The following is a 16,414-nucleotide window of genomic DNA, read 5'->3' as shown; positions in this document are numbered from 1 at the left end:
TTTCTTCTTCATCTCATGTATTTGTTGAGTTCTTACTTGCTTTGCACACAAACAGAAAACAACATTAGTACTAAAATTATTACATAGAAACTAGTATCTATCTCACAGCATCCAACTACCATAACCTGATTGCCAATAACCCTTCTCTGGAGTTCAACATTTTCCTACTGTAGCTTGTCAATTTGAGCTTTAAAAGCAGCCTTACCTTTGGCTTCCTGTGGAAAAGAACTTCCTTGTTCAATGTTAAATAGAGAGAAATCATAGAATTTAGACAAGTCTCGAGATTGTACTATTCGTGTAACTGTTGCAATCTCCCTATCTTTAACTTGTACTACCGACTTTAGCCTCTCAACTTTGGTCTCCAACCTTGATATATCTTAATGTAGCCTGCCACAAGAAAATAAAGGTGACTGAATACACGGAACCATGGTTGTGTGAAGGAATATTAAAAAGCTTTGCAACATTATTACCCTGAAATGAACTACATTTATTCCATATCTTAAACCAATCTCCCATAACAAGAAATGAACCAAAATTAGAAACAGCAGCTCTTTCAACACTACCGAAAGACATAATCTCACGAAGACACTTGGCAATAAAATCGAATCTTTAACGCATCACCATTCTCATCAAATGTTAAACAAATCTCCTCTTAATTCCAATTATTTGATAAGCGAGAAACAAAATAGATCATTAAGTAACACAAATTCACGAAAAATCAAACATAATAGATCATTAAATTGAAATGTGACGGTAGACTTGACTAAGCCTGATCCTCTTAGCTCAGAAGACAAGGACGGGTCGTGTTATGAGAAATGTCAAGGTAGACTTAACTAAAACTTAACTAAGCATGGATAACAGAGTAATTTTTCTTTCCATTCCAACAAATGCAAAATGAAACTCAAAACAATCTCACATAATACAAATAAAAAATTCTTCCATTATCTTCTTCAGAACACAAGCATCTCTAATCTCCACCACCGACAAAGACCCAAGACATTAAAATTAAGAACATATAGAATCAAAAGCAACACAAAAGACCAAAGAGAGAGAGAAAAAGATGGTTAAGATCAAAACCATAATGATAGAACAATCAACAACAAACTAATGTCATATCTCATCAAATTTTTCAAAAAAAAATAAAATAAAGAACAAGTAAGAATCAGACAAGCCAACATACCATGTCTATTTTTCCATTTGAATTTTTCCTACCTCTGTTAAGTTCCAAACATGTTTTCGAGTCATTGGAAATTACTTTTTATGTTACAAAATCACTTTTAAAAGTATAGACACAAACGAACGTTAATATGCCATGAAAATCACTTTTAACAAAACATTTATTAGTAAAAATCAATTTTGTTAACTAGTTTCTAAAAACACTCTCAAATATGCTTCCATAACCTGGTTTAAGTTTTCAAGAAAAATGACTAATGGGCCAGGATACTCATGCCATGGAGTGGCAAAAAAGAGGTTGAGCTTTGTATTTTAAGTATCATGTTGATGAAGACATGTAAAAGGTCTTATGATACATATCAGTTGAGAAAACAAGTAATAAAAGAGAAATATTTGAGTGTATCAAGAAAGCACCAATACATATAGAAGCTTAAGCTAATGGATAAGAGAGTAAATTTAACATAACATCCAACACTCTTTCTCACTTGTGAGTTTGAAATATGAAAAATAGAGCCACGCTAAGTGAGAATGTAAGTGCGTATATTCATGAAATAAGATGTTAGCTCGTAAGACATTGATTTGAAGTAAATAAGATATAGCAATATAAGAATAGATACGTTGTGGTACGTTATACCAACACATAGATTTTAACTGTTAAATCAAAAAAGAAAAAAAAAACAAAAACAAAACAATAAAAGGCATTATTAAGGCGTAGTTAAAGTTTTGGTAATTAACATTTTTAAGCAAAGCTAGATGGACTCACTGGCTACAAGAAATAGACAATAATTTGGATAAAGGCAAGGCAAGGAAGGGATCTCGAGTGATAGAAAAAGAGACGAATGGTGACAATAAGGGTACCATAAAAGTAATGGAAATTTTTAATTGGACAAACCATTCAACGTAATTCCCCCCACGGTAACTTGGTCCATAAATTTCATAAATCTAATCACTCCTTCCAACCTGTCCTTCCCATTCATCTAAATTCCCTTTGACTCCTTAACAAAAAACACATTATTTGCTTACATGATCAATCATCATTTATATTCCCTCTCTTTTTCTGTGTACAAAACACCTAGATTCTCTTCTAATTCCACCCTAAGAGAAACCTGAAATTTATCACCTACTGCACAGCCTAATATCTTCCATTGTCATTGTAGCGTTTAGGCTTAGAGGTAGATGACATCCAAATGAAATACTTTAAAAGTACGAAAGTACAGCACTTGGAAATACCAATCTAAGATGTATAAGATCTCTACTCACCCCTAGTAAGCACATAAATACTGAGAAATTAAAAAGAAACTGTAATAAGAACACAAGAAGAAGAAAATATTACGTATTGTTGATGAACTTACTTTGAGTCAATCACGAATTCAACACATCTCATCTACCATTTAACTTTGTTGGCATTTCAAACATGATGAACATTTCAATTCAACTCTTTTGTCTCTTGAGTACTGTAAGCTTTAGACTGATGATTATGTATTCTGCCTCTTCAAGGGAATTCTATGGTCTTGGTGGAAGGGTTTGGTAGGAATTCTTTCTTTTTCTCCCTTAAGACTTGGTTTAGACATACAAAAGCTCCTATCTCAGCTGTAAATAATAAACACCTCTAACAGAGTCCAACTTGAGCCTAGAACCGAAAAATAACTAAAAGGTTCTCACCTGCAATTTGATGTACTCCTTTTCTTTCTCCTTCATCTCATGTATTTGTTGAGTTCTTACTTGCTTTGCACACAAACAGAAAACAACATTAGTACTAAAATTATTACATAGAAACTAGTATCTATCTCACAGCATCCAACTACCATAACCTGATTGCCAATAACCCTTCTCTGGAGTTCAACATTTTCCTACTGTAGCTTGTCAATTTGAGCTTTAAAAGCAGCCTTACCTTTGGCTTCCTGTGGAAAAGAACTTCCTTGTTCAATGTTAAATAGAGAGAAATCATAGAATTTAGACAAGTCTCGAGATTGTACTATTCGTGTAACTGTTGCAATCTCCCTATCTTTAACTTGTACTACCGACTTTAGCCTCTCAACTTTGGTCTCCAACCTTGATATATCTTAATGTAGCCTGCCACAAGAAAATAAAGGTGACTGAATACACGGAACCATGGTTGTGTGAAGGAATATTAAAAAGCTTTGCAACATTATTACCCTGAAATGAAGTACATTTATTCCATATCTTAAACCAATCTCCCATAACAAGAAATGAACCAAAATTAGAAACAGTAGCTCTTTCAACACGGCAGATAAAAACAATACAATAGTAAAAACCACGCACCTTTTACAAACTCTTTCCAAAGAGACAGGCTCAGTTAATCATCTTCGTCGCTCTCGTCACTGAAATAACTTGCTTTCTTCTCTTTTTTCTTCTCTACAATGTTCTCACCGCCAGTCAGGAGTCTCTGGTCTGCATCTCCGTCCACCACAGAGGCCCAATTGTCATCCTCAAACCCTTCTCCAACATCCGATCCCCAATCCTCCTCGTGCCTAGCACCAACTCCACCCCTTCTTACCCGCTTCGGTTCTGGTCGCTCCCTTGGCCCCAATTGATTTTTAGGGCATTCATAAGACAAATGCCCATCAATTGCGCCGCACTCGTAGCACCTACTCTTATCCATATAAACCCTCTTCCTTATAAACTCAGCGACACGACCATTATCAGTCGCTATAGCAGCCTTAAGAACACGGCCATTCAAAATCTTCCCGTGCATCTGTTTCGCGGCCTTCACCGCGTCGTCCTGAGAAATAAACTGGACGAAGGCAACGCCGCGAGACTTGCGAGTCTGTCGATCTTTCAACACCGTAACACGAGCGATCTTACCAAAGTTGGAGAAGAGAGTGTGGAGGTCGGAATTAGTGAGTGAATAGTCGAAATTGGAAACATAGAGAGTAGACTTCGAAGGAACCAAACCTCCAGAACCACCGCCAGACTTAGTGAAGAGTGTGAGTGTGAGTGCGATTGCGATGAGAAGTGCGACTGTGAAGACGACGGCAGCGACGGGTCAGAAGAGGGGGCGGAGGGATACCGTAATAGAAGGTTTCGTCCTCGTCGCTGTCGCTAGTAGGGCTATTGGTTTCTTTCCTTGGGCGCCATTTTTTCACCCGAGTGCTGTAAACAAAACCTATAGAATGAAAATATAGACTTAAGGTTTAGGAAATCGACCAAATCTAGGGAACGAGACAATTACTATGAGCGGTTTGTTTTATTTAATATTAAATAATAAATAGATTTGGTTAATTTCGATTGTTTGAATTGATTTTTTAAAGTCAATGCTCACTCCTAAGTTTCACTAACTTTTTGCAATATCACTCTCTATAAATAAATTGTTTCTTCATCTTTAGAGAGACATCATATTCATATAAACAAATTCTTTTAGGAGAAGTTTGGTGCATAGTATTATAGTTTAAGTTGTTATAGTCGTGTTTTGGGTACATAATATTATAATATTAGTTATTATAATTTGTTTTATGTGTAAATTATTATAGTACGAGTTATTATAATATGTGTTTGAGTATAAATTATTATAATCCGAAAAAATTGAGAATCAAAGTGACCATTCTTATTTTGAAAAAGAAAAAAAATCCAAAAGAAGTCAAAAAGGATAGAGAAAATTGTTCAGTCAAATGTTAGTTTACTTTTATTACAAAAAAATTATTTATCTTTTGGGTTTAGGCTAATCTTCAATGATCATGGTCGGCCAATCTCCCACCATCATCTCTAGTGACTCATCGACGAACTTCGATAATCAACTTCGACGATCGTTGTCATCGATTAGTCTTGAAGATTTTTTATAAAAATATTTTTTAGTATATATAACAAACAAAAGATTTGTACGTATAAATATTTTTAAAATATATATTTTAAAACACGATTGTGTTTTTATTTTAAGAAGTTTTTAGAAAAAATGTTAAACAAAAATGAGTTTTTTAGGTTATTCAAGAAAATACTTTTAGTTTTAGTTTATAATAATATTTTATAAAATGCACTTTTTCATACTTTTTTTTCTTTGTAATATTCTCCTAAAGATAATGTTTGACCAATCCATGATTTGATTTGGACTATTATTCGATAGTAAACAATGTTGGTATGTTGCTTTTATTTTATGTTCATGTGTTGTTTGAGTTCGGTTTAAATTTTGTGATTATGGTCACTACGTTTGTATTGTTGCATTATATATTTAAACTTGGTTAACCATATTCTCACTGTTCACACGAGATTCGAATAAATGTATTTCGTGGAATTGAACTTTATATATTGATGAATATTGTGCATACAACCTCTAGTATTTACTCCTTTGATGCTTTCTCTCGAATACAAGTTAAAACTTATAACTTTTTGATCTTCGATCTTTAGGATATTGTAGTTGCAAGTTGATTTTGAACTTCGATCTTATGGAATCCAAGGAAAGTTTAATCTTCCAACTTTCAGAAGTTGTTGATCTCCAGGTTGATATGAACTTTGACGTCTTGAGAGCTTGTAGAAGTTTGAATCTTCAATTTTTCAGTACTTCAGAGGTTCAATTCTTTATTCAACCAAAGACCCTTTTAAAATGAATGCAATGGTCTCTATTTATAGAGAAATTTCATGGGCTTTAGGTGAACTTGGGCTCATTTGCTTGCTAGACTTGGACTTGGGCCCATTTTGATTGTTGGGCTTGGACTTGAGCCCATTTGTGAGTTGAGTTTGAACTTGGGCCATCTGCTTATTCGACTTGGGCTTGAGCCATTTTTTTTGTTGGATATGAATTGAGTTGGGTTGAGTAAACTTAATTATCCAAACTCAAACAAAAGTATAATCATCATCATATTTATTGTGATGATGTGGCGTAATTTAATTGGTCAAAATTTCTTGCTCAACAAATGTCTCCTTTTAGAGATTTGTGCACGTTTATATGATGGGTGAATCTCGAAAACGATAAGCTGAAATAAGTGAATTTGTTCTTGGATTTGGTTCTAGTTAATATGTCAATTTAATCATACTATGCATTTGGACATAAGTGTGATTAAAATGTTATACGAAGTTTGGTCAATTTATATGGTAGAGCACACCAAGCTTGATCGAAGACAAAAATGGAGATGGAGATCCGATCGGCTGTAACACATCGAAGACGAAAATAGAGATGGAGATTCGACCGACTGCAGCACATGAAAGACCGAGATGGAGATGAAGATCCACATATCGAAGATGGAGATGGAGATCCGATCGGCTGCAACACATCGAAGATGGAGATCCAATCGAATGCGACACATCGAAGACGAAAATGGAGATGGAGATTCGACCAACTGGAGCACATGGAAGACGAAGATGGAGATGAAGATTCGTACATCGAAGATGGAGATGGAGATTTTGATGACTGCGACACGTCGAAGATGCAGATGGTGACGACTGCGGCACATCAAAGATGATGACGACCACATCGAAGATGCAGATGATGATGGCTGCGACAATTAGAGATGCAGATGATGATGACTGTAACACATGGAGATGGAGATTCTGATGGCTGCGACACATCGAAAATGTAGATGGTGACGGCTGCGACACATCGAAGATAATGACGGCCACATCGAAGATGCAGATGATGACAACTGCAACACATCAAAGATGCAGATGGTGATGATTGCAATACATGGAGATGAATATTCTAATGGCTGCGACACGTCGAAGATTCTGATGGTGACAGCCACATCGAAGATACAAATGATGACGCCTGCAACACATTGAAGATGCAGATGATGACGGTTGCAACACATCAGATATGCAGATGATAATGACTGCAACACATGCAGATGGAGATTCTGACGACTGCGACACGTCGAAGATGCAGATGGTGACAACAGCGACATATCGAAGATGCAGATGATGTCGGCAGTGACACATCAGAGATGTAGATGATGACGGTTGCAACACATCGGGGATGCAGATGATAACGACTGCAACACCTAGGAGATGAAAATGATGATCTTCTCGTCTGCAACACGTGCAAGAAGATGATGATGAATCCTTTTGGCTACAGCACGTGGAGAAGATGAAGATGAAGATGAATCCTTTTGACTATAAGTGGGAGAAGATGAAAATGAATCCTCTCGGCTGTAATACGTGGGAGAAGAGGAATCCTCTCGGCTGCAACACATGGATAAGATGAAGATGAATCCTCTCGGCTGCAACACATGGAGAAGATGAAGATAAATCCTTCCGACTGCAACACATGGAGAAGGTGAAGATGAATCCTCTCGGCTGCAACACATGGAGAAGGTGAAGATAAAGATCCTTTCAGCTGCAACACTTGAGAGAAGATGAAGATGAATATCTTTTCAGCTGCAACACTTGCGAGCAAAGGTAGAGCTCGCTACTTTGACTTTGCCCCATTTGTCCCATTTCTTTTCTGTTGTAACTGCTCATGAATTTCATTTTCTATTGAGATTACATCATCACGTTGAAGCATAATTTTTTTTTTCGTGCGACTGAACTTAAAGTAAACTTTAAGCTGCCTACGTATCCTTTTTATAACACAGAGATCAAGTCATAACGTAGTTCAATTGAGTTGCTGTTTTTTTTTTTTTTTTTTTTTTTTTTTTTTTTTGTCATTCACCTTTTAAGCTCTTGTGGACTAAGAGCATCATGCAATTTAGGCTCTTGCGATAAGGAGCTTTACACATTTAACAAATATTTTCGTAAAAAATTTGTTCACCTTCTTCATTTGTAGAATTGGTGAATATAATAATTTTTGGCTTCACGATCAAGGGACCTTCTGTGTTTATGTCAACAAATAACTTCCTCTTCATGCGTGATGAGACACAATTGCGTATCTTCTCACCATTATTTTCTTCATGAAGTGATTTTACCTTCAAAGTTTTCATCTCTTTTTCATGTTGATCACTTGTCATTTTAGTCTATCAAAAACAGATGTTGAAGGTTGATATTTCTTTGATGTGGAGATACTTAGCCTTTTGAAAGCTAAAGTTTGAGTGGAAGTAGATGTTAAACATTGGTTTTCTTCTTCTTTCATGGTCATACTCAATCTTTGAAAAATTGAAGATTGAGTAATTGAAAGGCTTGATACGATCAAAGACAAAAGTCCTTTGCTTAATTTCATTTAAATTGTCGATTTCTTCAGAAGATGCATAATTGTTGTCGACTTCTGTTATACTGACAACATGACATGCAAGGACTTCTAATACTTTCTTTGGATGATCATCAAGGAAGCTTCTTGGGAGATTCTTTCAAAATTATCAACCGTCGATGTCGGATGAAGTCCTCATCTTTTCCTTTGATAGGCTTAGACTTCCACATCTTATTTCTTTTCTCATTTTTACGAGAGTTGCTTCCTTTTCCATGCTTCGGATGGAAGTGCGACTTCGTTTGTACGAAAATTGATTGTCTCCCCTTTTTACAAGTCATGACTATCCATCCTTCGCAATCATCTTCAATAGGCTTTTCTTTGTTTTGAGATTTCTTTGTCACGATCCTTTGTTGGAATCGAACATGTACAGGTTCAAAAGTCCCAAACTGGACCAAGTTTTTCCATTAATCATAAAGGTGTGTTGATGGCGGAACACTTGAAGTCATCTCAATTGCAACATGATTTGTCTGAGCTACTTCATCCATATCTAACTCGATCTTCTTTTCACGAGCCAACTTTATAATCAGCTCCTTCAACACGAAACACTTTCCAACAGGATGACTATTGACCCGATGGTACTTGCAGTAGGATCATCTACTTTCTCTGCTTGTTTCGGTCGTTTGCATTCTGGCAGTTGAATAAGTTGCTTCTCTAACAGCTGCTCTAACATGTCTGCAACATCAGAGTCAGGAAATGGATAAAAATTTTCTTGTCTTTCTTTAAGGGCGTCGCTTTTCCTCTCTATCATGCTTTCCTTCAATGTTTTTCTTTTCTTTTAGAGAAAGATTTCAAAGGGGTTGCATGAACAACCATAGACTCATTTATGACACTATCTGTAATCTTTTTAGTGTCATCAATTTAATTCTTGTCACTCCTCCTCATTTTTTGAACCAAAAAATCTTTTGCTCCTCTACGAGTGATACTTAGTTCCATATCATGGGCACGAGTCGCCAACTCTTCAAACGTGCGTGGTTTTATCCCCTGCAATATAGAGAAGTTCCCAATGCATGCCTTGGTGCACATCTCGACTACAGACATTTCTATGAGCTTGTCTTTGCAATCCAGGCTTAGAGCTCTCCATCGGTTTATGTAGTTGATGACTGGCTCCCTCTTTCGCTATTTGCTATTTGTCAACTCCATCATGCTGACGATACGCTGGGTGCTGTAAAGCGATTGAGAAAGTCCCTCAAGTTACTCCCAACTATCAATGGATTCATGTTCCAGGTCGATGTACCATTTGAAGGCGTTTCCTTTCAGAGTTCGAACGAACTGCTTTATCAACAAATCTCCTCTCGTACTAGGAGTTTCACATGTTTCAATGAAGTGAGCAACGTGTTGTCTTGGGTTACCCTTTCCATCAAACTGTTGGAACTTGGGTGGTTGGTATCCATTCGACATTATGAGATTGTCGATCCTCTTCGTATATGGTTTGGAATATAGAGAGAGAGTTTGAGCAGTCCATCATATTGAGTTTTGATGGAGTTTGCAATCATCTCCTGCAACTGCTGAATAGATATTGATGCAATTGAGGTTGAATTTTGTGGTTGACTTTCTTGCATAATTGTCTTCCTTTTGTCAGTATTTTGATAGTATGTGTAATGACTTGATTCAGCAGCATCATGACGTTCGATGTGATTCTTGAGAGATGCAATCTCATTATCCTTTTCTTCAACGACCTTCATGAGCATGTTGATCTTCTTTTTAAGCTCAGTCATTATGTCTTCACTTGTATCCACGTCAGTCACCATAATCGACATGATATTTGGATGAGGCATCTTCTCATTCGAGCGTTCACAGGAGGAAATTTGTTCGTCAATCACAGGATTTTCTTCGACTATAATTCCACCTTTTGGTGGCTTGGACAGTTGCTCCCAAATGTTCTTTGCGGCCTCAAAGGATGGCATTTCCTCAGATGATTGAGTCTCCCTTGAGCGGCTGTGAGTATTTGGCTGCTTGCCGATGTCATTTGTTCGTCAATCGACATGATTTCTTTAGATGTTCTTCAAAAGAGAAAGAGATGAAAGGTAGAGATTGTCTCACTGGACGTGTCAAACTGTTCACAAGAAGACGAGATTTTGAAGAAATGTATTTCGTGGAGTTGAACTTTATATATTAGAATATTGTGAATACAACCTCTCTAGTATTTACTCTTTTGATGTTTTTTCTCGAATACAAGTTAAAACTTAGAACTTTTTGATCTTCGATCTTCAGGATGTTGTAGTTGCACGTTGATTTGAACTTCGATCTTCTGGAATCCAAGAAAAGTTTAATCTTCCAAGTCTTCAATCTTTCAGAAGTTGTTGATCTCGAAGTTGATACGAACTTGCACGTCTTGAGAGCTTGTAGAAGTTTGAATCTTCAATTCTTCAGAGCTTCAATTCTTTAGAGCTTCAATTCTTCTTTCAACCAAAGACCCCTTTTAAAATGAATGACAGTGGTCTCTATTTATAGACATTTCATGGGCTTTAGGTGAACTTGGGGTCATTTGCTTACTGGGTTTGAACTTGAGCCCATTTGCTTGTTGGGCTTGGATTTGAGCCCATTTGCGAGATGAGTTTGGACTTGGGCCCATTTGATTCTTGGACTTGGGCTTGAGCCCATTTGTTTTGTTGGATCTGAATTGGGTTGGGTTGAGTAACTTAATTATCCAAACTCAAACAAAAGTATAATCATCATTATTTACTGTGATGATGTGACGTAATTTAATTGGTCAAAATTTCTTGCTCAACACTCACATTTTTGTATTGTTTTCCATTCTAAAATAATTCATCATGATTTATAGAGATTTATCTCTTACATAATTTAAAGCATAGTATTAGAATAATGTTGAAAATCATTTTATCTATTTGTTAAACTTGTTAATAATCCTATATGAAATTTTCAAAAAATTGATATTTTATATATTGAATATATGTAAAAAAGAATAGAAAAAAACTGTCACAAATAATAAATTCGACAAAATATTTACTAGATTATATTAATAATAGATATTGATAAGCCCTTATATGTTTAGTGACATTGATCGATCTATCGAATATCAAATTTTAAAATACTTATAAATATTTTAATTAATTTGGCTATTTTTAATAGTAATAATAATAAAAAAAACAATATAACACAAACAATTATACTTATATTGTACTCCAAAATTACAAGTTCCTAAACATAAATTAGAGTTAGTTGGAGTTTGGTTTAGAGATAAAATTTAAAACGGGAAAAAGAAAGAAGAAGAAAAAAGAAAGAAATGAAAAGAAGTAAGCCTGATGTCACATGTGAAGCTTTGACCCCAAAAATCACCCGCAAAATTGCGCCAATACGTGCCACGACTCCTTTAGCATGGCCCAGGAGTAGCCCAACGTGGTCCCGAGACAGCCCAAGGGTGACCAGGACATATGCCCACGACATTGGCAGGCACCTCTCGAGGACAGCTCACAGGCCCCGCACGCGTGCCACGAAAAGGGTTGCTTGCAAAGAGTACAACTAATGCTCGAGCGGGGATTCAACTGGTATGCCTCCCCTATAATACATTTTGAACATTTTCAGCTCTGGCAGGCTTGCATATGAAAATGCCGAAACGTCACACCCAAGCTTTATGACCTAGAATGAAAAGCAAACACCTATGGTGGGATTTTAATTTCCATATTAATCAATTAACATGCATACAATACAATATAACCTTTATATCATACATTTTAATGCATGAACATGTTAACCTATGGTGGGATTTTAAATCTATATGACATTCAAAATGCACATACAAATTTAAAGTAATTTAATCATACATCACATGCATAAATAAAAAAAAACACCCTAAAATGGACTGATTTTTGGCTCCTAAATTAAGCTAAGTACTAAATTATTACATAATTACTTTGGTGTAGTACAGAACCACTCCCAAAAACTTCGAACCGGCTGAAAAACCAACCGAAACCGCTTGAACCGGCCCAGGCGCACACGGGTCGGGCGAAGGCAGGCGCGGGGACGCAGGCGGCACGCGCGCGGCGCAGGAGGCGGGGCATGCGGCGCGTGCGGGTCGCGAAGCGGGTCAAGGCGGGTTTTCGGGTCTGTGACCTTCTTTTCTTCATTTTTTTTCAATTCTCTCACCCGGTTGAACCAGTTACAGCCTAACTTCAACTCTAATGACTTTTTTTTTTTTTTTAAAAATTACAAACACTTTGCAACAATAAAAATAAGCCATTAACAAGGCTAATTACAATAATTAGAACAAAAACACTTAATCTAGAGCCAAAATCATAATATATCCATTTTAGTTCAAACCAAAATTTATCTAATAAATATGAACCCACCACATGCAATTGGGTAAAAATGAAGCATGCTCTGATACCACATGATAGAACTAAGTCATGCACAGCGGAAAAAGAATCGAATTTCTACCCTAATTGCCACAATTAACATGTAACCATAAACTAATCAAATTAGGGTTTTAAGAAATATTACCTTTGAAGCTTTCAAAAGGTTTGATATCTTCTTACCAATTCTAACCGAGACCACCACTAGTACTCAACTGCTATCCTCTAGACAAAGAACCGGGTTGTGGGACCCAATTTTGGTGTAGAAAGTAATGGAGATAAAATGAGATTGGAAGCTTTCTTTTTTCTTTTGTTGAGATGATGAAAATGATAAAAGAGGCAAAAGTTTTTTCAACATTTGAAAACACCTCTATTTATAACCTAATTACATGAAAAAATGCATGCAATTCATTTGCCAAATCTCAACACCTAATGTTCCACTAACAATTAGTGGAACTTAGTGGGCTAGGTGTCTATATCTCATATAGCCACATATCCCACTAAGAGTTAGTGGGATTATCCAACAAAATGTTGGATTTTCCCACTAACTTAGTCCAAGGGTAAAATGGTCATTAGATATTTCTAGTCAAAAGTCAAACTTTGACTTTTCTTAGTCAAAAGTCAATATTTTGACTTTTTACCATTTTGTCCGTCTTGACTAATTCCAACCTCCGAGCATGAATCCGCATTCATTTTTCCAAAATTCAAATCACATTTGAATATAAGGCCGGTCAAAGTTTGACTTTTCAAAGTCAAAAGTCAACATTTTGACTTTTTACTATTTTTGACCAATTCTATCAATTCGAGCTTCTTAGTATGAATCCGCATTCATACTTATAGTATGTAAAACATAAAGCTCTATTTCTAATTAGAAGACCGACGACTATATCACTATATTTGTCGGTTTCCCTTTCTTCTCCCAATTCGAACAATTCGACTTATTTCATCACACTGTTCTAAGTTTAATCCATATGAGCTAGCAGAGGAACCTAATGGACCTATAGATCATGGGCTCCAACGATTCAAGATTAACTAGCTAAACTCTTTTAAACCGAGTTAATCAACATTCGTTAACTAACGGGTCATTCCACTAAAGTCCCGTAGTTGCACTCCCCTCACTATAGATATATTTGTGTCCATTTGATAAAACCATAATCAGTAAGTTAATCCTTCACAGGTTGCTCGTAACCTTGGCTGGGTCAAAATACCGTTTTACCCCCAAGATTACATCTTGCTCCTTAAGTCCCACTAATCCACTATTGAACAATTGGTTTAAGGTTCAATCCTATAAACTTAATCCCTCTCGGGCCAATGAGAGGGTGGGGCCCCTTGTTCAAGACTTGGATTCAGCTTAAGAGAACAACCTATCTACTAACCCTAAAGCGGGTAGGAGTGAATTCCATCTTGTACCCTATGTTCCCAGCTATCCACCCGATCTTACCTCTGAAATGGGAGGCTTATTGGGCCAACGCTGATGAGCTGCCCTCACCTATGCAGATCTAAGGATAATCTCGTGTGAACAGGAGTTCATAGTTAACTCAGGATTAAGACTAAGTTACCTAGGTCATCAATAATTGAGATAGTCAGTTTTAAACAGTAAACGGTGTTATAACGTAAAAAAGACTAATTCATGGTTCAGTCTTATGTAAACATTTTACATAGGATGCCCCCACTTTCATGTCTCTACATGAACGATTAGGATCACCTCGTTTGTACTACAAAGTGGGCCGCATCCATAGTTTCTCTAAATAAGGCGCCCAACCTTTATTTCATATACTATAGACTATTTAGGCTATATACTCGAACTTGATCCACGTTTATGTTTACACATAAAGTTCAAGTTTATTCAAAAATAGCCTTGGAACTTGATTTATTGGATTTAAGATTATAATATTTAATTTCTCAATAAACAACTTTATTGAACAGAATATGATTTACAAACTACGAGTTTTAGGACAAAAAATTCCAACAGACAGGCCTGTGTACGAGCCGACACATGTGGAGTCACATGATTGCTTCTCTTACGTTCTGACCCAAAATCAAGTTTGAGCACGACTCTTCGTCTCCTTACTTGATTCGAACTCATATTCGCCGAGTACCGAACTGGCTGGCAACGTCGTTGTTCATCTCTCTAACAAAAGTTGATCTATGGGAACATTGTCTCCCATCCTTTAGACTGGTTGCTATGGCCAACGTTTCTTCTTCAAACACCGTATAATTGCCCTCTGTGGCACTCTTCTTCTGACCCTCAAATGCGATAGGGTGTCTATTCTACAGTTAGGCACCACTCAACGCATGACTACGCACCTCAACGTAAGCTTTAATAGGTTGGGTCACACTCACGGACCCAAGAATTGTCCCTCTCCTCGGGGCTTGCTTCAGGACACGGCTGTCGACACTCAACCGTCCCTTCTCTTCCTTCCATAAGCAGTCTTGTGCTTGATACGGAGCTTTTGCAGGTCTAGTGAATCCTGCACCCGACAATCTCCTTGACTGTCTTCGGAGTTTAGACGACTCTGACTGCGCCATACGACAATCACTCTTCGTAGGCGATTCCAATATGGGCAAACTATCACGTTTCCCATCACCACATCTCTTCATGACACACCTTGTGTCTTTCTGAACACGACCCTCTCTCAGTTGCATGGCCGAGATCATTCTCAGTCCTTTGGGTTGCCGAAGGTCTGTCTGCACAACGGTGGGGGTAGACCCCGTGATCATCAGACATTTGGCTGCAGGCATTATGATCACTTGATGTTCGAGAAGGAATTCCATTTCGAGGACTACGTCAAAGTCATCCATGCCTACAACCACAAAATCAACGAAACCGCTCAATCCTTCCAACTGTATCGCTATCCGTTTCACTATCCCAACGACAGGTAGAGCTCTAGAATTTACGACCTTCATTTTTCCCGTACCTTTCTTCCAATGAAGGTTTAGTCGTCTGGCTTCGACCACTGTTATAAAATTATGAGTGGCACTGGAGTCAACCATAGTGCCTTTGCATGCTTTCGGTTGATCCAGTGTCAACATATATTAGGCCCCTTTTAGTACGACCACTTGTCTCTCTCGGTTTCTTCTGAAGGGACGACAAGAGTCTTATGGCTCCCACTCTAACATTCTGAACTCCTTCTACTTGCCCAACTTCCTTCTCTGGTTGACTCGACGTGTCATCTGAGTCTGCAGCTAAAGAGGCCCGAAAGGCATAGAAGACAGCTTTATGTAGGCATTCCCTTGCCCGATGTAGTCCGTTACAAATGTAGCAACTGATAGGAGTGTGAGATGTCCTCTGACTATTGGGCCTTTGCCCCATGTTCCCCGTATTTGACTGGAAAGGCTTGCGGTCTCTACCGGGACTTCTACTTCCACTGACAGCTTCGAAAGAATTTGGTCGGCTGTTTTGATCTCTCCCAGGTGAAGAGCTTTATTGACGTCTCGTCTCTTGAGCGTCACTAGACAGATCAAACAAACGCTCAGCTGTTGCATAGGCTGACACAAGGTCTTGAACTCTCTGTTCGTATAACTCAGTCCTTGCCCATGATTTTAACCCTTCAACAAAACTGAAGATTTTGTCCTTCTCGGTCATATCAGATATGTCTAACATCAGCCCCGCAAATTGCTTCACATATTCCGAATGGTTCCAGTGTGCTTTAATTCCCATAGTTTCCATCGAGCCAGAATGTCGACATTCTCGGGGAAAAACTGTGAGCGAAGTTCTCTCTTCAAACTGTCCCAAGTGTCTATTACGCAACGCCCTTCTTGAATGTCAATATATCGGGACCTCCACCATAACTTTGCATCCTCA

At 37.5% G+C, this 16,414-nt stretch overlaps 1 protein-coding gene across 1 annotated transcript; it reads right to left on the bottom strand.

Moving 5' to 3' along the window:
• Positions 1-4: 4 nt before the first annotated feature.
• On the bottom strand, positions 5-4,180 carry LOC116405988 (U11/U12 small nuclear ribonucleoprotein 31 kDa protein-like; the record flags this gene model as incomplete). Its single annotated transcript, XM_031889704.1, has 7 exons — positions 5-39; positions 126-215; positions 291-387; positions 2,836-2,898; positions 2,985-3,074; positions 3,150-3,246; positions 3,457-4,180. A coding segment is annotated over one exon (690 nt), but the record flags the coding sequence as incomplete, so codon positions are not given.
• Positions 4,181-16,414: the final 12,234 nt, after the last annotated feature.

The sequence above is a fragment of the Cucumis sativus genome, unplaced genomic scaffold, assembly GCF_000004075.3.
Source record: "Cucumis sativus cultivar 9930 unplaced genomic scaffold, Cucumber_9930_V3 scaffold53, whole genome shotgun sequence".
NCBI classification, from domain to species: Eukaryota; Viridiplantae; Streptophyta; class Magnoliopsida; order Cucurbitales; family Cucurbitaceae; genus Cucumis; species Cucumis sativus.
Note: the sequence above shows the minus strand (reverse complement) of the source record. Positions and strands in the feature narration are given on the sequence as shown.